Raw genomic sequence first — 27,718 nt, 5'->3', positions numbered from 1 at the left:
ACAGCCCCCCAGTGGATACTGATGTAACTACTTACACCCTACCAACCTAATGAATGCTGGTATAATCAACTCTTTAATCTAAGTCTGAGACCTAGCACTTACTTATTTTCATTTTATCAGATTAATGCTCTATTTCTAAGACTTAAGAAAAATAATACTCTGCTGGAAGATTTCGTTGATATGTATTTATATGAACTTTTCTTTTTTTCTTCTTCTCTTTAGGTCGAAAGTTTAAAAAGTTCAATAAAGTCAGAGTTATGAGACCACTAGAGGCTATTGCTCTACCACAGTCAGTAGGCATTCCAACTGAAAGCCAAGCCCTAAGCCAGAGAATCACTTTTCCGCCAGGTCAAGATGTGCATTTGATCCCCCCACTGATAAACCTGTTAATTAGCATTGAACCAGACATGATCTATGCAGGACACGACAACACCCAGCCTGATTCCTCCAGTTCTTTGCTGACAAGTCTCAATCAACTAGGAGAGAGACAACTTCTTTCAGTAGTCAAGTGGTCTAAATCGCTGCCAGGTAATAATAATTTGTATATAATAGCATATAATACAAATGTTACTGTTCTAGTAGGTTTTTAAATAAACAGTCTGTGCAGTAAATTAATTATAGTCCAGAAAGCATGGTATAGTATGTGTTTCAGCAGTTCAAAATATGTATCTAGGACCCTGCTGTATGCTGTGGAAATACAAGACACACTTTGAGTCTTGTCGACTGATCAATAATTACATTCATCAAACAGTTAAGGAAGAGCATGTTATAATAGTTCAGAGAAAGACAAATTAACCATCTTAAAAGTGTCTATTTCATGCTAAATCCTAATCCAAATGGCTAAAGAAAAAACTGAATGTATCTATTCATATAACAAATCAAAATAGTATTCAGAGAACAATGTTGTATGTGAAGTCAATTAAGAAGCCAAATTGCTAAGTGAAAATAATTTAGACATAGAAAATGAACTTCCATTCACTATTTTCTCTAATTTATATCCAAAGGGAGTAACAATGAAAATCTGCATTATGTCATCATGAAGCAATTTCAGTAAGTTTATTTATAAGCTATTTTTGCTCCCTTAACACAGCACCGTAGGTGGTAAGATGTTGAAAGAATTACAAGGATGTGGTTCTCATTTGGCTAAATCTTAGACTGCACAGCCAGGAGAAGAATATATAGGTAGCAATTGCTTGTGGAGGTGTTAATCCCATAATTAGAACTTTTTTCATATTACAGCCTTTTCACACCAATAATATCCTTATACTCCTTTAGACCAATTTATTTTTCTAATATCTGGTTAAGAGTTAAATATATTATGCCATTTAGTTTGCAAGTAAAGAATTCCATTCCCAACTTGCCTTAATATTTTTTCAATTATTATTTTGCCTGAAAGGTTTGAAATACAATAGGTGAATTGTTATTGAAAATTCAAGGTTATATGAAACAAAAAGAAAAAGATTCCTGTTTGTTGAATCTTTTATAAAGTTGATAAAACTCACTATTATAATGGAGATAAAGTAACCTTATAGAAAAATCAAAATGCTCAGACTCTTATTGCTTCATTCTTGCTGGAAGGCCTTGGATAGGTAATATTTTTTTTGTATTAGTAAAGTTATGAATGTTTATAACTTACTGAAAAGTGGTTATCAAGTTTGGTAGATCTTTATTAAGTTAAATTATTACAATAGCATTAATGAATGTTTTCTGTTTAAAAATATGAGTGCTTACACGTGTTTAACTCTTCTCAGTTTCCCTATTTGGAAAAAGTGATTTCTTTGATTTTTATATATATACTATTATAGTTCATTATTTCTCTTCTTTGCATTTTTGAGGTTCTTTACTGTTTAAAAAGATTTTACTATTAATTGGCAAAATTAGGAAGTAACCAGTTATAGTTTAGATGGTAATTTATTCACTTGGATAAAAGCTAAGTGAGCTTTTTAGGTTTAAACACTGTTACCTGACAAGATTTTTTGACCACCACACACTTACAAAGTGAAAAGAAATTTTACATTAAATTTAGTGATCACTTTTTGTAATGTTGCAAAATGTAATCTGTGTGTAAGTAAACAAGAATGATGGCATCGCCGGTATTACACATAATCTATACAATAAGATTATCAGAGTACTGTGTGGCCCAGGTTCTTTTAAACCATACTTGCATGGTCTGCATTCTGGGAGTACCTTTAATGAATGAGTGATGAAAATGGTCAATAAACCAGTGACTTATATTGACCTCTGTGAAAGGACTCAGAGGAACACGTGTATATAAAGTAATCTAATATCATTAGCTGCTCAGAACCTTTCAGTTTTGATTTTAAACCAGAGTACAGATTTTATTCACTTGATTCACTCAACAAATGTCTATTGTACTCCTGCTGTGTGCAAGACCTTAGAATTACACAGGGGTGTTTGTTAGAAAGAGAAGCCAGGAGGCTGGGTCCATGGCATGAATGCATTTGGTACAGCACATCCTAGCATCTGGTCATCAGTTTTGCACACAGTAGAAATTTATTTTATCCATTCTCTGATGTGTTTTTCATCTGTGAAAGATGAACTTTTGTTAAATGAGGCTTATGAATAAGCCAGGATATCAGTTTATAGAGTGCCATAAAGGTACCACTAGGAATATATGTTGGCAGATTGGGTCATTCTTTCACAATTGGAAAATGTATTTGAGAAGTCAGATTAAGCTCAGATGCAAAATGATAATCATAACAAAGGTGCCAGAATACATGAGGTCCCCAGAACATATATCTGCAGATCCCTAAGAGGATTCTTGTTGCCTGATCACAGTTTCCTCATTTCTCCTTTGTGCTTTTCTATTACCTTGGACCTGTTACAATAATTGCAGCTCATCTGATATTTCCCTCCTAATATTTCAGAGATCTCTTTGTTTCTGTTTAATGGAGACTTGCAAGATACTTCAGCCTTATGACAGCACATTTATTTACAAAAGATCTCTTAGGGTACATTTCATTTGACATATTGCATCATTTGACATATTGACTATACCCTGACTTCTAGCTGTAACTTCAGTGGGTAATATTTTCTTATTTGGAGCTTGAAACTACACAATTATTTGCAAGATTTTAAAAATGAACAAGACATCTTCTTTGTTAAGGAACTTTCAGTCCAGTTGGATAAATAAGATACTCAAACTATAGTGGTATGTGAAGTGACATAATATATAGGGACAGAAGAAACATTTTTGGCTTCAAGGACTAGAGAAGGCTTCAGAGACAAAGTTTCAGTCAAACTGCACCTTGAAGGAGAAATCAGACTCTGCTAAATCATGATAAGAAGGAAAGCATGCCAGATAGAAGGATGGTGTGGTTGATGGTGTAAAAATAAAGCATGAAGTATGTTTCATGAATAATGAATTACACCAGCATAAGAATGGTTCTCAATCTTTTCAAGTGTGAGCGTCCCTTAGTAATATAAAAAATGTTATACCTTCCCCCCACAGCATAGTAATCAAAACTTTTAATGGCTGCTGATTGAGAAAAGACATTTGTGCATATGGTTTCTCAAACACTACTACAATGAGTACTGGTCTCTTGGAGGTTTTATCACCCAAGAATTAAGAAACCACAGACAATAAGGGCTGGTCACGGAGGGTCTTGAAAGTTAGGATAGGTTTTGGAAATCAAATTAATAAGTATTCCTTCCCAATCCAATTTCACCTTTAAATATTCTTCATCCTGTATATCAGTACACTGTAGCAGAACAGATGAGACAGGTTTTGGGGGTAATATTTCTTCCTCATAAATTTTGTCTTGACCCTTTTATTTTATTTAAAAAATCAATCCATGTTAATGGTTTGAAATTTTTTAGCATTGTATTTTTGAATACGTACCTCACTTCTTGGTCTCAGCCACACTCCTAACAATTGGCAGTATTGGAAGGCTGGAAAAGTCCTTTGCCTAATTTTCTGCTTTTGAAGCATGCCAAAATATATTTTGAGTTATGTGATAAAGGATTTTTTTTTCTTCCCAAATCAAAGGAATAAATCAAATCACTTCCATGAAGACTGTCAAAAATGATTTTTCTAAAAACCTATTATTGCCAATGTCAACAAAATTTTTTACTTACCAAATCATATGAATACTTTCAGCCCTTTAACATGTTTCACATGCCCCTGGGGCCACTGACAAAGTAACCATTTCTTGGTGAAACTTGTTCTCTGGCATTTATCACTTCCCTTCCAGATATATATGTTTCTCTCAATTTAGACATTTTCTGTTTTTCTTTTGTATATTTGTTCTTACACCTACACATTTGACATTTCCTGGGTTCCATCTTCTCCATTAGTTTCTTTCTCTGCGCAGTCTGGGTGATCTCATTCGTAACCTGTCTTCAACTACCGCTATATTCCGATAACTCCTAAATACATGGTACCAGCTCAGACCCTCTACCGAACTATCGAACCATGTATTTCAATGGCTTATCACATGTTTCTACCTGGAGGAACTTCCAAGTCAACATGACCTTCTGCATAAACCTAAAACCTTTTCCAGTGTCCTAAAATGGCACCTCAGACACAAACTTGGGTATCAGCCTCAGCTCACTTTTCTCCTTAACCTTATGTGCAATTAGTTATCAAATCCCATCGACTCTACTTATTAAATATAGGATTTTTTAGACATGCTACTTCCACTGCTACTGTGTACTGACTTAGTTCAGGTCATCATTTTTCATTTTTTCCTAGATTTCTATTGCAGCCCCCCTGACTTTATTCCCGCAGTTTCATGCTGCTGCAAAAACAGTCCTCTATTCTGCCACTAGAATCATCTTTCTGAAAACAATTATAATCAATTATATAATTCCTTTCCTTTTCAGAACAAAGTCAAACTTCTTAGCCTTGACACCCTAGGCGCTTGTCATTTCACTCCTTATCTGCAGTGCTCTCTCTCACTCTCCCTCTTCTAGCCACTCTAAGGCTCAGGTCCCACAGTGCTCTCTGCTCAGTTTCCTGCCTTCTTTTGCCCAAACTGCTTTCCCTATCTGGAGGCACTTCCCTTCTCCCACATCTTCCCTTGGCTGGTCCCTCTCTAGCCTTCAGAATCCTAACCACCTGTCGCCTCCCTGGGGAAGATTTCTCTGAGCCTTCCCAGCCGAGCCGAAGGTTCCTTTGCTCTCCCCCGGCCTTGTCAGCCACAGCACTGTCACTCGGAGTTATGATGATGTTCTGCTTTTCTGTCTGTCTCACACCACAGCAAGTGTTAAGGCAGGGGCCGTCTTTCTAGTCTTATGCCTAGTAGCAAGCATGACTCTTCATCCCAAAGAGGTGCTTAGAATATTTATAGAAATGTAAATTATGGAATTGATATGAAAAGAACAATGCTGCCTTTAATAATCCTCAAATCCTTATTCATAATAAATATCAAACAGGTTGGTGATGACGCTCATTGTGCTAAAGCTTTGTGCCTGCCAAAGTTTGTACTTTGTGTCAGAAGGTGCTGAGGTATTAAAGGCTCTGCCTTTAGGTTAACTGTTTCAATATGAGACAGTTTTTACGGAAGCACAGCCTATATATTTTATCAAAACTCTGAAAGTAAGAGAGAGGGAGAACCTGGAAGGTCATACAGGCCATGTATTACTGTACACTTCTTTTACTTTTTTTTAAGTATCATGGATCAGTTTGTAACAGGGCGTTTGTAAGAAATTATCAGGTCAGGACACTTGAAAGAAAAGAGTATTTTCCTTTGCTACTTGTTAAACAGAGTTAAGGATCACCCATCACTTCTCTGTGTGAGGGTTTTCATATTGATCATCATCTCAAATGTACTGAGTTAACCTGATCATTATCATCAATGGGAATTTGATCTTTGTTTCTGCATAAAATAATGAACGATATTACAGTTCATGGGGGTTAGGGGGGAGGAATTACACTTCTGTACCAGGCATGTTCAAGTCAATTTTAACATTGTGCATTTATCACAGAAAAGCTCTCAAAAAGGTGGAGTAACTAAAGCTATTTTCTGAGTTGTTTTCCATTTTGTTAAATGGAAAGAATACAGATCTGCTATAAATATTGGTAATTTCATAAGTTTGAAGTTATTTCAGCAAGATTTGCCTTTTATGATATACTAAAAATGTTCCTTTATTTCTAGTCCTAATGCAAAAACAAACAGAAACCAAAGGGTAAATTAAACTTAACGAAGAAATACAAGCAGAATATCTGTTTTTTAAAAAAGAATAAATGAATTGTCATATAATTTTGTAGATTTTAAAAACTAGTCAGATTAACATTTAAAAAAAAGTCCTAGAATGAAAAAAATATAGCACAGTAAGTCAATATGCAGGCCATTAGGTGCCTCCCTTTAGGGAATCTTGCTTTTCAAAAAATAGGAAACTTCATTTATCTCTTACCAAATTATTTTAAACTTTATAATTAATTACCCATTTTTATAAAGCCTATACAATATTCCACTTATAAGCAGCATTTCTGTACTATTGCCTTAAGGGCAATTCATAATTTTTCTTTAAATGAGAGGTAATATATCAACATGAACTTGATGCATGTATGTCATATGAAAATGACAGAAAGAATTATGAAAATCACATGCCAAATTTTTCTTGGCCAGTTATTAAGGGAGTCTTTTCGCACCTGAAAAATGTAAGCAATAAAAACCAACTCTGTTAATTTTAGAAAACATAAACAAAAACAAAAAAACCTCTGGCTATCCAAACCAAAACAAAAAGAAAAAATGGCTTCCTGGAAGGACACCAGGGATTCGCTGACTAGAATTTGAAACAAGTTTGTAAAATAGGCAGAAACCAAGGCATTTCTAGAGGGCCAACACAGATACCTGCACTGGATCCTGCCATCCCTGATAACCACCATGATTAAGAATAAAGGCTCACCATATCTTTATCTTTGCTTTACTAGTTTCTGATTCGAAGTCCAGGTAGTATGTGTACCACAGGCCAAACCCTGTAACACAAGCCCAAGGAAGCAGAGGCCTTAGCCAGCTTCTTTGGTGGGGAGATCACTTACTGTCACCAAACAACTGCCAGTAGGAAACTCTACCCACACAGGGAAGAAAGGGAAGGAAGAAGTTAGGGTGAAAGGTAAGACAATGAAGAGGTGGCACTCCACACCCCCACCCTCACAAAAAAGTAAATGTGTGCTGTGGCATCCCTAATCATGAATATGCACTTGAGTTGTCTTTGGTTCCTGTGAGGCTGAGAACTTGTAAGAAGAGAACAGCAGTGTTCCTACTGCTCACATGAAGGTGGGACTATGGAGTGTATGGAGAGAAGATACCCTGTTCTGCAGCCTACCTTGAGATGATTAACAGAATCAAGAAATAAATGTGCTTTGTCCTCGAGATCTAAGGAATAAAGTTTTGCTTTAGTTTTGCTTTTAAATAGGTTCTTGTATGTAGACTTCAGTGGATTCTTAAGGGCAGTAAATGTTATTAAAATAGCTTTATGGAAAGTGGTTGATACCTTTAATGAAAGATTTCATCCACTTTGACTACTTCAGCTACACTGAGATACAAATAATTTCCAAATTTATATCTCTAGTTCAGATTCTTCTCCATATTTCTAAGTCATTTGTCTAATTGCTATCTGGATATTACAGAGGTTCCTCAAACGTGTCCAGAACTAATTATTTTTTCCCTAGCTTGTTTTCTCCTCTTATTTTATCTCAATAATGCTTTTTCACCCCCCATTCAAGCAAAAACATTGAAAAACTTCTTTGGCTCCTTATTCCTCCCATTTTACTCTTTAAATATTTCTCTGATTATTCTCCCTCCCCTCTGGTCCTACCTGTTGACTTATTTCAGACTTTTACAGTCTCTCACCTGGCCTTTGGGAAGAACTCTAAACATCTCTCCTTGACTCCAGACTATTTCCTTGAATCCGTCCCCTACAAGGCACCAAGAATCTCTCCGTACACAAGTAAGGCTATGTCACCCCCACAGCTCTTATCAGACACGCAGGAACATCCATGACCGGACCTCAGCCTACATCTCCAGATTTACCTCCTTGCCTCGCCTTCAAGTTCGTCAGTGTCGAATTTCCAATCTTCCCACAAGGAGGCAAAAGAGAGTTGGAAACAGTTGAAGAGAAGACTTTGACCATTTTCACAGATAGACACGGAGACACTAAACCTCTTAAACCACGTGGGTGTTTAAAGCAAGACTGGATTAAATTTCAAAAAACAAAAGTGACTAGAAAACTATAGATCTACTCATGACCTAATTATGGGATGCGAAAGAAAAAACAGATACAGCACAATGGAAAGTAGTGGTTTTACAAAATAAAACCAGTTTACATTTAAATTCCAAAGAATTGAGTTTCCTCAACAAACTGATTATATTATATTCAGGCATATTCTAATTAAGAGTTTTTTCTGGTCTGCCTCCCAGTTGCCTGGTGTTCTCCCTCTTAACCTTCTCTTTCTCTGCATTTATATGCTTGTCTCTCCTGTTGACTTGTATGCTCCTTTTAAGGGCAAGGACTGTGTCTTATTCATCTCATAACCCCAGTATTTTAACACAGTGCCCAGCACAAAAATGGTTCTCAATAAATGCTGCATAAGTGAATGATGGATGATTGACTTAATTAGTGAATTCTCAGAAATGCTAAATTATAGTGACTAGTTGTGATGCTTTCTGAAGTTGCTTCTTTTTAATTTTTCAGGCTCTATTATTCACTAATATTTTGTGATTTTTAGTGTAAAACATATTGAGGTTGGAGATATTGTATCACCCTATGTACCTCTATTTTCAAATTTCTATGTACTTTCAACATTTTTTACACAAGTGACTTTGTGATCATTTATTTTAAAATTTGCTTTGTAGGTTTTCGAAACTTACATATTGATGACCAGATAACTCTCATCCAGTATTCTTGGATGAGCTTAATGGTGTTTGGACTAGGATGGAGATCTTATAAACATGTCAGTGGTCAGATGCTTTATTTTGCACCTGATTTAATATTAAATGAGTAAGTAGTAACTTATTTTTGTTGTTCTCATAATTATCCTAAATGTAGAGTAATCTTGAAAATTACATTTAAACAGATAATCATACATTTAAATGATAATAGATTTTCATGAAAGGCCTTTCAATTATCTTGCAAAACAGCTTGATATGACAATATTAATAAATTGTATTTTTGTCTATAATTTGATATTTGGAGTTTTCCTTGTTTCTCAAATCCAATTTTTTAAACTTAAAAAATGTATCAAGAAATTATATTTAAAGATAAAATTTTTTACTTTATCAAATTAAAATTTTACTCCTTGGTAATAATGAAGATAATGAAATAAATTAGAAATATTTTTGCTTGAAAGTATTGATTTACCTTCAAAGAGTGAAGATATCATTTATTTTCCTAGAGGAAAGATCAGTCTGGTAATTTATTTTAGAAATTGAAAGACTAACACTTCACTTTACTTGATTTACTTACATTTTTTTGTGTGTACTTAATTTATTTTGTGCATATAACCTTAAAATAAATAATCTTTTCATGGAAATATTTATAGTGTTTTAATGGTGAATGTTCAGAATTATATAACATATTAACTTACACTTGCATAGGTCTTTATAGTTTACAGAAAACTTTCATGAATTGTACCTCACTTTATTCTACAATCCCTTCAAATAGATAAGGAATCAGCATCTTTCATTTTACAGCTCAGGAAATTGAGGCTCTGAAGAATCGCATAACCTGCCAAAGAATCTGAGTGACATTTGGGATTAATTTTAGCTTTTCTGAGGCAAAATCTAGTTTTCTTTTTACTATTCCTGTTAGCTTCATTGGACTAATGCAGATACTACAAAATAGCATATGGTTGAGAAAATGCCTTTAAAAATTTCCTCAGTCTTCAGAATGAATATCTGCTCACGTCAGTTCCTTGGTGCTTCTGAATGTTCTGTTGTTCGTGTCACCCTTCATTTCCCCTGGAGTAGTTCACAGTAACTATTCCACGTGGAACACCCTGACCAGCTATATCAAACTGTTCTATGGTTTTGGTGAATTGAATCCATTCTCCCATTGGATTGCACACAAAATTTTATATATTTTTTCCACAGGAAAAACATTATCAGTGAATAAATTATTTCCTAAGCATTCTTTAGCTCCACATTTTCAACTCCTAAAATTTGGTCTCCTTTCTTGGTTTAGTTTTCAAAATATGATAATGAAAATGAGAAACAGCATTAATCCTGATCAATTCATATTTCATAAGATTTCTAAGTTTAAAATTTTTTAACCTCAAAAATTCAGTATTGTCAATAAGTTTAGAAGATGTTTAAAATTCCAACTACTGAGTTTGTTCATTAAAAGTCATTTTCAATAAAATTAACTACTAAAACTCATATCCTCTGATAAATTACATAAACTGGCTAAGACACTGTGTGTGCGTGTGTTTTTTTTTTCCCGATGCTTTTTCTGTTGTGTGTTGGATGTGGTACAAGACAGCGGATGAAGGAATCATCGTTCTATTCATTATGCCTTACCATGTGGCAGATCCCACAGGAGTTTGTCAAGCTTCAAGTTAGCCAAGAAGAGTTCCTCTGTATGAAAGTATTGCTACTTCTTAATACAAGTGAGTGAGTATTAGCAACTTAATACAAGATATTTACTTTGTTAATTTTTAATTATGAAAGTCTCCAATGACAATACAATCATATTATTGTATATGATGTATGAATCTTAGATTGCAACTGTAAAGGAGAAACACCTGACATACTGTCCTAGATATTACTAAAATTACTTCATGTTTCTCAGGCTTACCTATCACATAATATTAAAATGGCCTATCAATTTAGCCAGTTCTATTTTTTAGATAAAACATTATTAAGTGACATTTTTATATTCACCTAATTAGGTATTATGAACTTATTGATATTGTGTAAACATAAATTATGCTTCCCTGCACCCATCCCCCAGAGGACTTACTATATAAAATATAGTTTTGTTTGAACTATTCCCTTCATGTCAGGAAGGCTATTACAACAAATAACTCCAAAGATCAGTAGCATAATACAATTATCTGTCACTCACAGTCAGAGTCCAGTGGGTAGCAAGAAAACCCAGGCTCCTTCCCCCCAGGGCCTCCACCCTTTCAGTGGGAGGCTCAGTGCCTCCATCGGATCTGATTAGAAGATTAGCACCGAAAGAGAGAAGGTTTGGAGGCAAGGCGTGGAGGTGTCATTGGCCGCTTCTTCCCATATTCCATCACCACCTTAACTGCTGGAGAGGCTGGACTTGCACCCCAACTCTATACCCAGAAGAAAAAGGAAATGGTATGTTATGAATCATGGTACTGGTCACTCGAAGGGTAGGCATTTCACTCATTTCTCATACACAGAGAGAAGCATATGCATATGTCTGCCTCAGTGGAACCCCTAAGGGTTTAGGTGGGAAAATTATAAAACCTGCTTTTACCTTTCACCCTTTTCTGTGCCCCTACCATGCACAGGTAAGTTCTGCCTTTGAATGTCTGAATCGATCCTCCTTTCATTCCTAGTAATTTGAAAGAGAATCACGGGAGCTAAGATCTTAGGTAGAAGGAAAGCCAATGGTTTTTCTTGGCAACATCTTTTCAGGGACTTCTCTCTAGTGGCACCAATTTCAAATGGTGTCGATGGTGGGGTGCGGGGTGGGGACACATCAGGAAGAAAGGCAGAAAATCTGAATCCGTATAGAGGAAGTTTTCCTCATGAAATTTATGCAAAGACAGGGACCAATAGAGCATCTAAGGATTCATAGCCCTATTCTCTGACCTTTGGGAATCCTATTTGGAGCAGAAGCCTTCAAACCTAATTTGATGAAAGAATATAAAGTGGACTAAGGGTATTGATGTGGGACTGGCCAAGAGTCAACTGGAATAAATTTGAAATTACAGTAGTTAATTCATTGGCGGTGATGTATCCCATAGAGGTTATGTCATACACTCCTAGATCTCCCAAATTAGTTGATACCATTAAAATAATTCTGTATTTATGGATAGACTTCATTATGCTGGGGGACCAGATAACCCCCAAATCTCAGTAGCTCACCAAAACCTTTAAAAAAGTATTTGTTCTTCCCAAGTAACATCCAGTGCATGTCAACAGGGAAGCTCTGATCACTGTCGTCACTCAGGTGCCCTTGAGTGGACAGCTGGAGGCTGTATCTTGGCATACATTTCCACCATCACTGGAGCAGTGGTAAGGAAAGGAAACAATATGTACATGACTTCCACTCACATACAATGGAGAGAGCAAGATTCTGGCCACTTGCAACTATAAGAACAGAGAAAAACAAATATTTAATGACAAGTACTTATGATTACTACAAATTCTAATAAAAATTCAGATGGAAATTTTGAAGAGAGACATAGCAAAGCAATAGAAAATCATCTTTGTATCTTGAAAAATAAGTAGATAAGTATTACAAAATTTTGGAGAGTATCAGACAGCTACAATAATACAGTGAAGGAAAAGAGTAATACATTGAATAGTTAGTCAAGTCATACCAGTGTATATTAGAACTTAATATACTTTAATGAAGACATCACAAATCAGTGCATATGAAACAAATATTGTTAAGAAAAATAGCTTTATATTTGGAGAAAACCAAGTTTAGATATTAAGCTCAAATTATATCCTAAAATAAATACCAGATAATTGAGTTGAATGTAAACACTTACCTAAATTGTTAAAAACAATATACATGATTTTGAAATCTCAAATAAGGACTGTCATCTTTTTAAAAATAAATGCAACTGGAAAATGGACAAATGAAAAGTTCAATGACATACTACATAAGAATTTCAACCTCCCATTTGCTATTAAAAATTAAAATACAGAACTCCAGGAAAATATGGCAGGTTGAACATATACTTTAACCATTGTTTCCCATAAAACTACACAACATTTTAGAAAGGCATTTATTGAGAAGTAAAATGAAAGGTGCCTGAGAGAGAGATCACAAGCAATAAAAAATTTTGCAAGCCATCAATCAGAACTAATTGAGCACACCTGAGAAGGTTGGATTCCATTCCAGAAGTAAGGAAAGCCAAGAAGCAACCTGATTTGCAGCACTGAACCTCTAGCATGTTCTGTACTTGGTGATGACGATTTTTTGAAATGAGTGATGCTAAAGTTCAAAACATAAGTTCTATTAAAAGTGTTTGCAGGTATCACCCAGCGGTCCAATGTTCCTCTCCAACTCAGGCAGACACTGTATGATTACTCCCTGAAGAGGATATAACAGAGGGTAGCTGGGTAGGTGAACTGCAGGCACTGTTGAGGGTGAGGCATTCTATAGATGATGATTACACAGATGTTGAGAGACCATCCTCCAGCATACTTCCCCCCACCTGCCTTCCAGAACATTTTCATCCAGCTTTATATTCTGTACTAAGGACAGTGAAAGGTTTTTCTCTGCAGAATCTTGTTTAGCCAGAAAAAAAAGTAACTCACTATGCTAATAGCAGGAATTTATCCTTGGAGTATCAAGGATTGCCCTGCACTAAAGCTCACGGTCAGTAAGCACTACCCGTTCAAAGAGAGCTATCAGCCACCTTTTTCATTTTCAACTCTTGAATATAAACCAAAAAAACCAAGGCATCTGAGGGAGGCCTTTGATTTCAAAGACAAAGACAAAACATAAGAACTTCAAAGAAATAGATAATATATAGGGAAATGAAATATTCAGAAAAATTAGAAAGCTATTTCTCCTTAGAAAGATAAGAGAACATATTATACCCATGAAACAAGAATTAGATATTATGAAAAATGAATAATATAAAAAAGAAAAAGCTCTTGGAAACTAAAAATGTATAGAGATAAAAGTAAAATTTAAAAGCAGAGGCACTGGAAGAGAAAGTTGGAAAACTTCTCAAAAGTAGAGCAAAAAACAAAAAAATGTGGGAAATTGGAAATAAGAAAGCATTCCAACACTCAAATAGTTGGAGGTCTGGAGAGAGAGAACAACAGATAAAAGAAGAAATAATCAAGAAAATAATTAGTCTCTTCAACAAAGGTGTTTGGAAAACTTCATTCATAAAAGTTAAGTCAGACTCTTACACTATATATATGAATTGACAAAATAGATCAAATACCTAAATCTTAAAGCTAAATCTCCAAAACTCTCAGAAGAAAACATAGGAGAAAGCTTTCTGACATCGAATTTGGCAATGAGTTTTTGGATATGACACCCAAAACACAGACCATAAAAGAAAAACAAATGGACTTAATGAAAATTTAAATTTCTGTGTATCAAAGGACATGACCATCAGAATGAAAGGTAATCCACTGAATGGGAGAAAATATTTGAAAATCAGATATCTGATCAAGAAAAAGCATTAATATTCAGAATTAATACAAAGAACTCCTACAGTTCAACAATTTTTAAAAAAAACCAATTTAAAAACAGGCAAAGCTTTGACACGTTTCCCTATGACAGTATGCAAACAGACTTAAGCACATGAGAAGATGCTCAACATTTCTAATCATTAAGAAAATACAAATTAGTAACACAGATCAAAACCACAATGAGATACAACTTCATACCCATTAGGATGGTTATTTACTCTTAGTAAAACAAAAAGTTGCATTAGATTATAAAGGAAATCATAATATATTGTACACGACTATGGTAACAATTTTACACAGCTACACTAACAAACACTGAATACTGATCTAACCAATATTCTGAAAATATTAGGAAGATGAGTGTGTAAGTATGTGTGTGTGTGCACGCGCGTGAGCATGCATGCTTTAATGTAGTGGTGATGGTAGATCTAGAATCGAAACAGAACTACAGATTAATTTTCCATACTGGAAAGTCAAAAGTTAAAAAATCAAGAATCAGCATTGTAAGGATGTTATTTAAAGGTTTGGAAGTTAAAAATCAAAAGAAATAGGTTCTTTGTTCGTTGTGCTTCAGAAGATCGGAAACTGATGAGAATTAGGCTTGGGGTGGATTAATGATTGTGCATCGAGTCCCCTGTACAGAATTTTATTGTTGTTAACTGTTAACAACCATTTGATCAATATATACGAGAGATGCCCTCTCAAAAAAAAAAAAAAAGAAATAGGTTCTACTGGGCACTACTCTGCCCTAATGAGGTTATAAAAATGTGATAAAATATTTTAAACAACAAATTTAGAAAAATATTTAAAATATATTTTAGGCCTCTCTAGATAAATGAGTACAAAACAAAAAAATTTTCTTAAATATCTAATAAGAATTAAAGAATTGTTGAACCATACTAATAGTTTGAAAGATGAAAGTGATATTTTGTTTCTCTATATAAAAAGCAAAGATTACCTAAAATGGGAAAACTCAATACTAGCCACAAAACAGTTAAAGAGTAAGAAGTTTAGCAATGTATAGTATGAATGTTAAGAAAGGTAATAACTTTCACTGCAATAATTCCACTTCTAAGAATCTTTCAAAAATATCAGAAATGATATTCATAAGTATTAGACTAGCACAATATTTCAAATGCCAAGTGATAAAACAAATTGTATTTCCTATAATTATGTAAAATGAAATTTGATGAGAATTAAAACAATCATTTTTGAAGAATTTTGAATAAGTAAATACTCCAATATGATATTAGGAAATGTCCCAAAATATTGGACTGTAGGATCTAAGATGACATAAATATTTCTGTGTATTTTCTATATTTAAAAAAATTTTTCCAATGAATACATGTTATTTTTAAATTAGTTAAATCACAAATATTCTTATTTATAAAAAAGTGTTCTTATCTAAATAGCATCTGGCTCACCCTCTCCCAGCTTGCCGCTAAGATATTTACAGGAAATCCTAAAAACTCACATCATGTGGAATCAACAAGAATCTGAGAGAAAATTCTCCAATCATATAATACTGGATGTAATAATTAAGGAAACAATGAATTAAGGTAAGGAGCTCAAAGGAAATAGAAATATTTAGGAGAGCTAGATCATCAAAGATCTGAAATCTAGGGAACAGAGTGGAAGAGGAGGAAAAATTCTGGAGCTACACCAGGAGCCCAGGAAGGAAGCCTCATGATGAGATGAGCTTATCCCGGAAGCAGCTGCAGTGACTGATACTGCAGGATGTGAGGCGGGATGGCATCAGTGCGCTCTTCCCTTAGAGCAAGGAGGATGATTACACTTAGATGGACAGTGAAGGTTTTGAGTTACTAATTTCCAGTTCTTGAAAGCCCAGTGGGAAAATAATACTTCAATAATCAGAAAAAAAGTGTGAAGGAGATGTGGGGATTGGTTGGGAAGTCTGAAAAGAGTTATGGAGATTTAAAATAGCTGCCATACTGTTACCAGGTGGTGGATTGTGGAATTCCTCATTTTTGTCTTCTTGAAGGAAATAATTCAGTTGAGAGACTGACAGAAAGTTAAAGATGCAAAGTTTTGTTTTTTGTTTTTTAATTTAGCAAAGCAAAAGGAGAGTACAGTCCAGAGATAGAGGAGGGCTGACCCTGAAGATGGGTAATAGCCCACTGAGTTTTGCACAGTGTTTTCTATGGGGGTTTACTTGGTTTCCTTCCTCCCGATTTGCCGTCATCCCACCACCCTTTGGGTCTGCCCTAGTTCTTCCCCTCCAACATCTTTATGCATGCTTCGGTCTACCATCTTCCCATAAGCACCTAAGCAAAACCATCTGCAAGGCAAATGATATAATAGCCTTGGGTTATTAGTAGACAAAATTTTCTTTAAGGGTGCATTCTCTAAAATTGAGAAAGTCCCTGTGACCCATATCTTTTCTTTGTCAGTCTGTGTTAAACGCAAAAGGGGTTAAAAGGGACTGATCTAAACAAGCTGGGGCTGTCTCTGGGTGGAGACTAAGTGATCTGCCATCCTCCTTTCTCACCTCCTGCTCATGTCAATCTAACTGCCTACTTTAAAATAGGAAATAACTAGAGAAAAGAGATCATAGGCACACATAGCATATCTATACAGATGTAAACAGCAGTCAAGTTTTCAACTGAGCCAAAATTGCATATTACCAAATTCCCATTGAGAGTCTTTTTTATATTCAAGATCTGAGCCCTTGAAAACTCAAGACCAAATAATTAACTTTTTGCTTTCTTTTTGTTTGTCATCTCGCCTTTTTTTCCAAGGGGAGAAGAAGCCAAGGTCTGATTGGGATACAGGGAATAAGTAGGAGGAGTTTTTAAAAAATGCATCATTTCTCTTCTTTTGCCGGGCATATACAGTTGACTTTGATTACATTTTACACACTTCTCCACAGAAATATTGCTAAGGTCATAAATATATAGTTTTATAAGTCCAAGAGATTATGTGATTATTTCTTTCAGCAATCTGGATAAAGCTGCAGAAAAAGGCAGATGTTTCACTTAAGGTTGAACACTTGTTTGTAGGATAAGTGCAAAGAAAGAAAAAGGAAACAGAGAAATCAGGAGTTCTGGTAATAGAGCTGCTAAGAAATCAACCAGGGCATTCAGACAAGTGACAACAGAAGGACCTAAAAGATTTATGAGAAAAACTGTAGGTAAATAGACAATGTAGTAGAAATAAGAGAACTAGCCATAAGAATAGGAAGTTGTGCCTAAGAATTAGATACTACAATTAAAGATTTCAGAGGTAAATGCATTACCGGTTAACATCACAATGGGAATAAGAAATATTCACATTAAAATTAGCAACAAAATAGTGATATTTGCCATCACTATTATTATTTAACATTGTTTTCTGGAAGTCCTAAACAATGCACTGAATCATGAAATAGAAATGAGAGGTACAACTATTGGAAAGGGGAGAAAGAGGATATATTTAAATATAGTATTTTTGAATACCAAGAAAACAAAAGATAATCAACTAAAAATAGAAATAAAAAAATAAAACAGTAAAAGCAAGTGGCTGGATATAAGAAGTTTTCAAATATCAATTGCTTTCTTTCATATCAGCAGGAAACTTAATGAAGCAATGTTAAAATTACCACAAAAAAGATATATTATCCTGAAATAATCCTAATGAGAAATACTTCAGATTTATAGGAAGACAAAACTTTACAGAGATCCAAATAATTGTTGAAAGAGAAGAAAGGGAAGGGAGGGATGGGACAGGATGGGAAATGAAGGAAAGGGAAGGGAGGAAGAAGGGAAATGAAGGAAGAGAGGAAGGAAGGAAAAGAAAAGCAAAGGGAGGGAAGGGAAGAGAGAAATAAAAGAAAAGAGAGACCCAGCATACGTGGGGTGTATATTAAATCAAACCAAGTATTTGAGACAGGCAGGTAGGATAACGTCAGGTGCTCTTCTGAGCAAATGCTAAGTTACATGCATATTCCATCACTACAGCTCTAAAATAGGTAAACTGAAATGTTAACCTTCCTAGTTGTTCGTATAGTCTTCAAGAGAACAAGTTTCCATGTCCTAAAGCTATCCATAACACTATCTCATTCATATTTAAAATGTTTGTATCTTGAGTTGCATTATCAAAAGAAATCAGTATACAGTTCATACATTTGTATTATAAACTGCTAATGTCACCTTTTTAAACATATCTGCTACTTATAATTATCTTCCTGTAGTTCCTTTGGAAGGACTAAGGAGTCAAAACCAGTTTGAAGAGATGAGATCAAGCTACATTAGAGAGCTCATCAAGGCAATTGGTTTAAGACAAAAAGGAGTTGTTTCTAGCTCACAGCGCTTCTACCAACTTACAAAACTTCTCGATAACTTGCATGATGTAAGTACTTTGTTTTCTATAATACCCAAAGATTATTTTTTGAATTTCTATAACTTTTCCAATGTAAAGTCTAAATTTTACTTCATTTATTTCTCAAATTCATCTTTGTACACATATTTAAAAATAATATTTACACCACATTGCTCAAGGTTTATATTATGCTTTAAAAATTTTTCAGTGTAGATAACCCAAATACCCTTTTACTAGTATAGGTATAACTTGAGGGTATTCTAATGGTTGATAGGAATTGTGATGCATTTTCCTGAATATGTTCTAAAATATTTATTCCTTAAGTTGGCAAGATCTAAATACAGGAAAAGCAAAGGTATGGACATAGAAAATAAGACTATCATACCATTTTGGTTGGAATTATAAATTAGTAACAATGCTAATGGACAATATGGCCATACATAGCACAAAAGTTTAAAATTTGCATGCTTTTCAAATTTCCACTTTTTTAGGATTTATCTGTAATAATTAGGCAAGTATTGAAGATAATATGCAAGGATGTTTATACAGTGTTGCTTATACAAGAGGGAAAAAAAAATTCCCCAAACCAAAACTGGATTAATACAAGATATATGTGGCTAGTCAAGACATTGAATACAAGCTTTTATTGCTGCTTCAAAAACCACACTAAAAATGAAGGCAATGCATAAAAAAGCTACCTACTCATCAGATCAAATTTGAGATCCTACACCTGAATATGAATAAACAGCCAAGGATTATTAGCCATTTAGGGAAAGCCTCTAAAGTAAAAGGCAGAAAGCAAAATAAACAGAAAAAAAAATTCTGGAAAACATACCAGTAAAAAGAGCAGAAGAAAGTGCCAAAAAATTAAGATATCCAGAAAAATAAAAATGATATGCATCCATGAAACAAGAATGGAAAACATTTAAAAGGAACAGCAAGAAAATACTTTAGGATAATAATATATAGAAAAGCAAAAATTAAAAATTCAATAGCAGGGTTGAAATATAAATCTCAGGAAAACCAGAAAAATATAACAAAAAATATAAAGATATGAAAAAATTAGAGGAGATGGCAAATTTAGAGGATTAATCCAATGAGTTCCATTCTCCAATTAATATGAATTTTCAGAAGAAAGAATACAGAAAATCCAAGAGAGGAAATTATGTAAGAAGTCATAAAAAAAAAAGTTGCTGGAACTGAAGGATTGGGTTTTCTGACTAAAAGGGCTCAGTATAAATGCACAGCACAATTGAACAAGGCACATTATTGTCAAATTCCAGTATACCAGGAATAAAGAGAATATCCTAACATATATATCAATGAGAAAAGAAACAATTCACATACAAATTATCAGGATTCAAAATTATGTTGGACTTGCCAATAACAGTACTGGAGTGCAGTAAACACAAAATGATGCAGTAATGTCTTCAGAATTTTGAAAGAAAGGAGAATCTTCAAAGAATTTTATACTCAGCCAAATGACCAAACAATATGATGACATCATGAAAGTATTTTCAGACTTGCAAGGTTCATAGAGCATACCTCAAATGCAACCTTTTCTGAGAACATCTTCCAACAAAACACTGGAGTAAGCCAAAGAAGATCAAACCCAGGAGAGATGCAAAGGGAAGTCCAGTACATTAACCTTGCTGAGCAATCAGTAGTCTAGATTGGATAAATAATGCAGGGGGGTTTCAAGATACCAGTACCAGGAAGAAAAGATGGAACAGAGGGATTACCCAATACATGTGAACATACTGAGGTGAGTTTTTACAATTCTGCCAGGATTTGACTTGGCTTTATGATAAATATAGAGAAAACAAAGCAAACTGAATCAAGGTGATTAGCTCTAGCAAAATAAAAAGAAGTCATATAAGAAAAGAAATATAATCAGGTGGGAAACAATAAACATCTTTATAATATAAATGCTAGACATTAATTTAGCCAAAGATTGAGATACAACTATAAGAAGAATGGGGAGAAAAGAAAGTGTGTGTGGTTGGGGAGGGGGATGTATAGTATGAGAGAGGTAAATCCTCATTTTCCATAAGAGAACTTGATCAATAATGTCAAATTTAGAACACAAAACTTACTAGAAATACAGAGGTAAATATTAAAAGACACAGGTTAAGCAGTTGAAAGTGGTTGCATCTGGGGAGCTGGAACAAGGATGGGAAGAACTGTATCTGTAAACCGCTGGGTTTTGTCATTGGCTATTGTTTTTATTGCTGTTAAGTCTTGTGGTACTTTTGACTCTTAAAATAACATACATGAAATACTTGGACAAGAATTCAAATTAGATTTAAATGAATTGTTTATATTGACATAGGAAGAGTCAATACATTGCTATATGAAAAATCTAGGTTAAAACTCTATAAAATAATTGCATTTTTGGAAATACATATGTACATATGCATATTGTGTATATACCTCATATGCCTATATACATGTATTAAAAAAACTTGAAAGAAATACACCAAAATGTTTACATTGACTATCCCATGGTATAATGAATGACTTTCATTTCTTTGAATCTTTCCATACTATCAGAATGTTTCATCATGAGTAAGTAATATTTTACGTATTATTCTAGAGAGTGGAGGGAGTTATTTTCATTTTGGTAAGAAGAAAACATCCTGAAAAGTATTTATATTGTTAGAAAAATAAGCTCCCATGTGTGAAAAGCATATGAATTTATTATTTTTCTTACATGTTTCTTACTCATTTGTTAAATCGACAGCTTGTCAAACAACTTCATCTGTACTGCTTGAATACATTTATCCAGTCCCGGGCACTGAGCGTTGAATTTCCAGAAATGATGTCTGAAGTAATTGCTGCACAATTACCCAAGATCTTGGCAGGGATGGTGAAACCTCTTCTCTTTCACAAAAAATGAATGCCATTATTATCTTTGCAAAATTAAATTTTGTGGTTTGTCTTGTTGTTTTGGTCAGGATTATGAGGTCCCAAGTTTTTATAATGTTCTTCTTAAAGCCTTACATTTATAACATATCATAGTGTGTAAATTTCAGAGAAAATTTGTGAAGTTTTGATTATTTTCCTTTATAAAGCATAATTAGAATTTTTAAAGTGTTTTGTGTAACCATATTTTCTTTAAGACTTTACATGATTGAAAAAGTACTGAAATTGATTGTTAAAGTAAACTTAGCCTTATCCATACATATTATTTCATACCATTTAGGTGAAGATTTTTAACTTTTGCATCTAAAAAATATTATACTTTGGAGGAAAAAAACTTACATGTAAAAAATGAAAACTTATTATATATGTTCCTTTTTAGGTCACTCCCTTTGTCTACTTGATTATATTTATAAAAATGAGCCTTTAATATGGTATGCAGAATTTTGTCTACAGGATTGTATATACATTTTTGTGAGGAAGAAATTCATAATCATCATTAGATTTTCCAAAGAGTTTTTAATACAAAAATTATAGAGAAAAAGGGTTAAAAATCCCTGAAATAGATTGGTGTCTCTCAAACTAGGAAAAATAGCTCATATGTTAAGACTGCTTCCTAGATTGGAAACACTTAACTCCAAAGAAGTTATTAAGCAGAGCCATATCATTATGATAACAGTATAATGGGTTTTGTACTTTTTTACTAACCTTTCTGGGGAATTGTCCTCTGATAAGGTATTGTGAATCAAAAAGTCAGAAGAGTCTAGGGACTAATTTCACTCCTTCCCATGTGGGACATGTGGAAAGTCACTTAATGTTGCTGATTCAACACATTCCTACAAATGTTCCTTTTGGTCAGAGCTTCTTACATACTTTTTCTGGAATCAAAAGAGAAAGGAAGAAAGGAAGGTAGGTTAAGGAGGAAAGAGAGGGAGGAGAAAAAAAGAATATTCTTCTGTTTCTTGACTCAGTGGGGCATAACAAATCACAGGTTGAAAAATTTTATTCCTCTGATCCAGTTCCATGAGAGGTATTTCAGAAAATACTAGATACTGGCTTAAAATAATACAACCAATTACAGTAACTAGAAAACACACATTTCACACCACTATATGAACTGAAACTATTCCTTAGAAGACAGACATGAATTATTTTTCTGAGAGAAGTCATTTGGAGATCAATTTATTTTTAAAAGACATATATATATATACATATATCAGGGAAGAACCAAGTTCATATCATAGGCAAAATTCAATTAAAACTGATCTTTTCTAGATAAAGCAATTTATACCAAATTTAGGCATAATAAAGATACAATTTCTAACAGTTCAGAGAAGCTAGTAAACCAATTCTTTTCCTAAATTTCTTTAAAATTGGACATTATCTTACAAATAAAACATACCACCTTATGCAATTTAATAGTGACTTCTTAATGCATTTTTAATTACCCATTCCCTTCAAGTGATAAATACTTTCAGTTTACTGAGGGACAATGACAGAATAATCTTAATGAGTACTAAGGTAGCCCTCAAAACAACATAAAGTGGTTTGATCTGATGAAAAAATTATCATACTAATGTTACCATAACGTTTCTTGCCATTAACTTCTTCAGTTTATAAAAATAATTAGCTGTGGAGTATCTTTAAATAGTGAATTCTTATAAGGCATTTGAAATAGGGATTAAAATAAGCTCCAACCAGGGTCTTTAGTTTGGGTTCACTGGATCTGTATGGCAAATATAATACATAATATACAAATTTTTATAACATTCAGTTATAACATTTAATAAGAGTTTAACCCAAGTATTCCAAACAGTCTTAATATAAAAAGTCTTTTCCTTAGTATGTCTATCTGCATGTCTTTTTTCTGTGAATAATATATATTACAATAGACTGTTGACTGCTATTTAGTTTTTCAAAGTCTTTATACACACACAGACTCATTCTCTTTCCACTTTCCAGGCCAAAGTTAACTTCTTCTTCAAAAGAATCTAATTTTACCATTTACTCACTTTAAATTGTTTACTGACTTGCAGTTACTTATTGGGGTGATTCTCAACTATAGATGCACATTAGAGTCTGCAAGTGAGCTTTTCAAATATACGTTTACCTGGGCTCTCTCCTCACTGATTACATGTTAATTGCTTCGCTGTTCTTATTCACGCAGGCCCCTAGTAGTTACTCTGAAATGGTGTTTAAACATTAGTTCCTGTAACTTTATTCTCTTATCTTCCGCTGTCATACATTCATCTTATGTTCCAGCCATGCAAGTCTTTTTACCATCAATTTTATGCCTGAATTTACCCACTCCAATACCAGTCCCACTCAGATCTCAACCTTCAAGACTCATCAGACATCAGTCCTGTAATGTCTTCTCTGCTTCTTCCAGACAGCAATTTGCTTCCTCCTAAGGGTCACCAGATATTTTGTGTACATCTGAATTACAGTAGTGCATTGTTCTACAATTTTGACTCTAAGTCTGGGAGCTATATTAAGGTGCAAACAATACCATTTCTTGACTAAAAGTTGAATGGCATGTTCTCTTTTTTTTTGTTAGCACCGTGGATCTCTATCATTCTTTTGTTACATCAGCTGCATGTTTTTGTATGCATGAATGTATCACTTTCTCTTCCCATGGTCCCTATCTCCATGTTTATTTCTCTTCATCTCTCTTAAATTTTCCACCTTTTCTTGCTACTTTGTGAGATCTCTCCTTGTGCTGACTATAACACAGGAGTATATAAGTACATTATATATTTAGTAAGAACAGCACTGTATGCTCCCTGTTCTTAACTGCAAAATCCAATGAATAGAATATTATTTCCCTAAGAAAAAGTCCACAAATACAATTGTTGCTTATATTTAAGTAGCCCTCAAATGTTATTATAACTTCAATATACAAATTTTCTTCATTTCTGATTTCATTCAACAAATATTTATTGAGTCCCTACTACTAGCACAAGAAAATGTGGTAAACACTATGAGAATTTAGAGCTGAAGGAAGACTATATAACTCAAGAAATTATAGGCCAGTAGTCTATATAAGCCACAGTGACTAATAAATAGTAGGGACTCAAATATTTGTTGAGTGTACAAATGAAATTATAGTTTGGATTTGATAGGTGCTAAGAATTATTTACATATAACTTTGCTGAGACAAATGCAACACAAAATAAGATACTAACTTTAAATATCAAATAACTCCTTAGTTTAGTCATGTCAGTAATTTGTTTGCATTAAATCTGTATGTACATTTGTTGAAAAAGCTTTAAATATATTTTTCTGTACAAATGTCATACCCATAAATGCATTTTTAATTTCTCCTGTACACAATAGTTAAAGGAAATCTATCACCGTGGCAATAGTCCCTCTCTGAATGTCACATAATTTTGTCACATAATCTGTGGCAAAAGTAAATGAATATAGGTATGTCCAAATAACAAAAACAATGTCATTAGCCTATAACATTCAGTAGTCCCAGAGAATAGTTGATGATGTGACCATTTTATTATCTGATTCTTGTTACTTTGAATTAAAACAATATTTTGATGACACAAATCCTTTTCCACCCACACAGATTTAATTTCCAATATAATCTAAAAGCTTTTTGATTGTGCTCAGCTCCAGGGGAACAGACTGTGGGGCCTGAAGGGTTTGGCTTTGTTGTGGTTATTGCTTTGCAACCTCACAAAAATGTTTGATATGTTTGATGTTGATTCTGATTCATAATGTAGATGTCTAAATACTAGGCTTTAGTATTTCAGGCTAAGCATTTAAAAAAGAACATGACATCATCAAATAGAAGCTATCTAGTCTCTCAATCTTTCCCTCTATAAAATTCCTGCCTCCTAATGTCTCCATTCCTATGTAGTCGTCATAACCTTTATCTTCATTTTATAGGTCATGCTCTTGCTGGTAGCTCTACAGTGCAATTAAATCATAAGAAAACAGGTTATATATCAGAAAATAGTTTAAGGTTACTGAAATAGATGGAGTCAAAAAAACTTCCCTTAAAAAGGTTTGAGAAGCCATTTGAATCAGGAGAGTTATACCTTTGAATCAGGAGAGTTATACCTCTAGTATCAATTGTTATGTAACAGATTTTGGGGGTTGTTGAAAGCATGGCACTTTTTAATTAGGCAATGCTATTAATTTTCATATTTAACATTGAAATAATTCATTGTTACAGATAATATGCAAATGTTAGACAATATATTTTCTGCCAAAACAATGCCTTTTTAATAGCCATAGCATGCCAAGCTGTAACTTCTACATCCTCCACAGCTGCAGGGGGTTAGCTGATGATGGGTGTTGTGGAAGGAGCCTAGCCATGCCTGGGTCCCATTTCTCTGCCGTTAAGGCTGGATGAGCTTGAACAAGTTGTTGAAGTTCTTTCATTAAACCATTTTTTTCCAGTTGTTTTGTAGCTAATCAAATGAAAACAAAAAAGTGTACAGGTGCTCCAAAATAGTATGTGCTGTTTTTATGTTTTTAGTAAGCCATAGTTCTGTCTATGATTTCATCAAATTAATCTGGTATATTCTTTAATGAAACCCAGGAATCTAGAACATGCTTATCCTCACTGACCAGTCATGTAATGGCTTTAATGAAAAGGCTGTCACTTGGACTGTGCGGCTTCACTGTAATTTCCTTACTGAAGGAGTGGCAAAAAGGACAGTCTCCATGTCCATCTAAGACCTGCCATCCATTTAATGTTCTGTTATGCCATACCCGGTGTTCCAGAAATTAAATAAAAAGCGGTAAAATAAATGGTGACTCCTATTATGGGATCCAGACTGACCTGGATTGATCTATATCCATAATATGAGTTTGTAATATTAACTGGACCTAAATAATTATAACTGTGTTCAGGGTGAATCACATCCCTATTTAATTAAACTCAGGAACCATCTGAGACCATCATTTACCTGGGGCTAATTGAGCCTGTACCTCCAGAGATAGGCCTAACCCAAAGTTGCCTTATAAAATTGAAAATATGAAGCCAAGAGTAGTTTCCTTTAATAATTTGTCCTTCCTGTCATTGGAGATGATTTCAGCATTTTGGGGAGGTTGGTGGTAAGTTAAATAGCAGAAGTTCATAGTAGCAGTGATTTAATGCACATTATCTAAATATCCTATAGCCAAAGCAAAGAAAAACCTGAAGGGATCTGTTCCCATTCTTGGAGCTGGTCATTTTCCAAGGCAGAGAGCTCAAGGCACATGTCTGGAGGCTGCATCAGGCTTGCTCACAGCCTTATGCAGCTGCGGACTTTGGAAGACTGTTCCAGGACTGCTGGACTCATCCCAGAATATCAACCTCATTTTCATTTTACTGGCTCTTGTTGCTTTATGTCATGCTGACCTTACTGTTAAACACCCATTTGTTTGCTTTCTTTCCACTCATGGAGGAATGGGGAAAGCATTACTTTTAAGCAGGATGAAAGCTTTAAATGACAAAGCACTTCCAGAGAAATGTGAATTAAGCAGCGAAGAAAGCATACCCTACCTGTTGCTTTAAAGAAAATGTACAGTATTATTAACTCTGCAGTGTGAAGCCAGCATAATGGTCAGTATTTAGATAGATATGAGCAATATATTTAAATGGTACTGTAAGTAGTTGTCAAGGCATACACCAAAGCTTATTTTTATAACCTTTGAAATCACTCTTAATGTATCAAATCTTGATGAATTCAATTTTTCAAATTATTCTAAATGAAATTCACTTAAATATGTTTCCCTCTAGTCAATTATATGTAAATCTCTTTTTCTGTGATATTTGCTTACCTGGCTTTTTTTTGTTATGAATAATTTATAGAAAGTAGTGGTTTCAAACTTTTTGCCACTAAAGGTACCCTTTATTGCTCCCCCCGGAGAAGCTTATATTTTAAATTATCTCCCCACCAAACTGAACTTGTATTAATAAATAGTTATTTTGTTTTCTTCATGTTTTATTATTCAAACACATATCAATTTGAGCTGCTGAGCAGCATAACAATTATGTCCACACTGATTTGATATTTCTGGTGCAGCTTCAACTTGGTAGATGCAAAATTTATTTTTAATTATAGCAAAATAATCAATGGACATCTATCATAGTTTTCCTTAAACTAGGATAGGAATGAAGGATTTGAGGTCATAATATATTACAT

At 34.1% G+C, this 27,718-nt stretch overlaps 1 protein-coding gene across 2 annotated transcripts in view; it reads left to right on the top strand.

The window, feature by feature from the left end:
* Positions 1-21,943, top strand: part of PGR (progesterone receptor) — a 97,303-nt gene extending 75,360 nt beyond the window's left edge. The window contains exons 4-8 of one of the 2 annotated variants that reach the window (XM_036902812.2): positions 223-528; positions 8,823-8,967; positions 10,443-10,573; positions 18,520-18,677; positions 21,391-21,943. In XM_036902812.2, coding sequence (XP_036758707.2) covers positions 223-528; positions 8,823-8,967; positions 10,443-10,573; positions 18,520-18,677; positions 21,391-21,546 — 896 coding nt within the window. In that variant the 3' untranslated portion in view covers positions 21,547-21,943. Of the gene's footprint in view, positions 1-222; positions 529-8,822; positions 8,968-10,442; positions 10,574-18,519; positions 18,678-21,390 lie in introns of those variants that run through there. The other variant, XM_036902814.2, reaches the window with a different exon arrangement.
* The last annotated feature ends 5,775 nt before the right edge of the window (positions 21,944-27,718 follow it).

This window comes from Manis pentadactyla, chromosome 13 (assembly GCF_030020395.1).
Source record: "Manis pentadactyla isolate mManPen7 chromosome 13, mManPen7.hap1, whole genome shotgun sequence".
Taxonomy (NCBI): Eukaryota; Metazoa; Chordata; class Mammalia; order Pholidota; family Manidae; genus Manis; species Manis pentadactyla.
The sequence above is the reverse complement of the archived record's forward strand: the minus strand, read 5'-3'. Positions and strand labels throughout refer to the sequence as shown.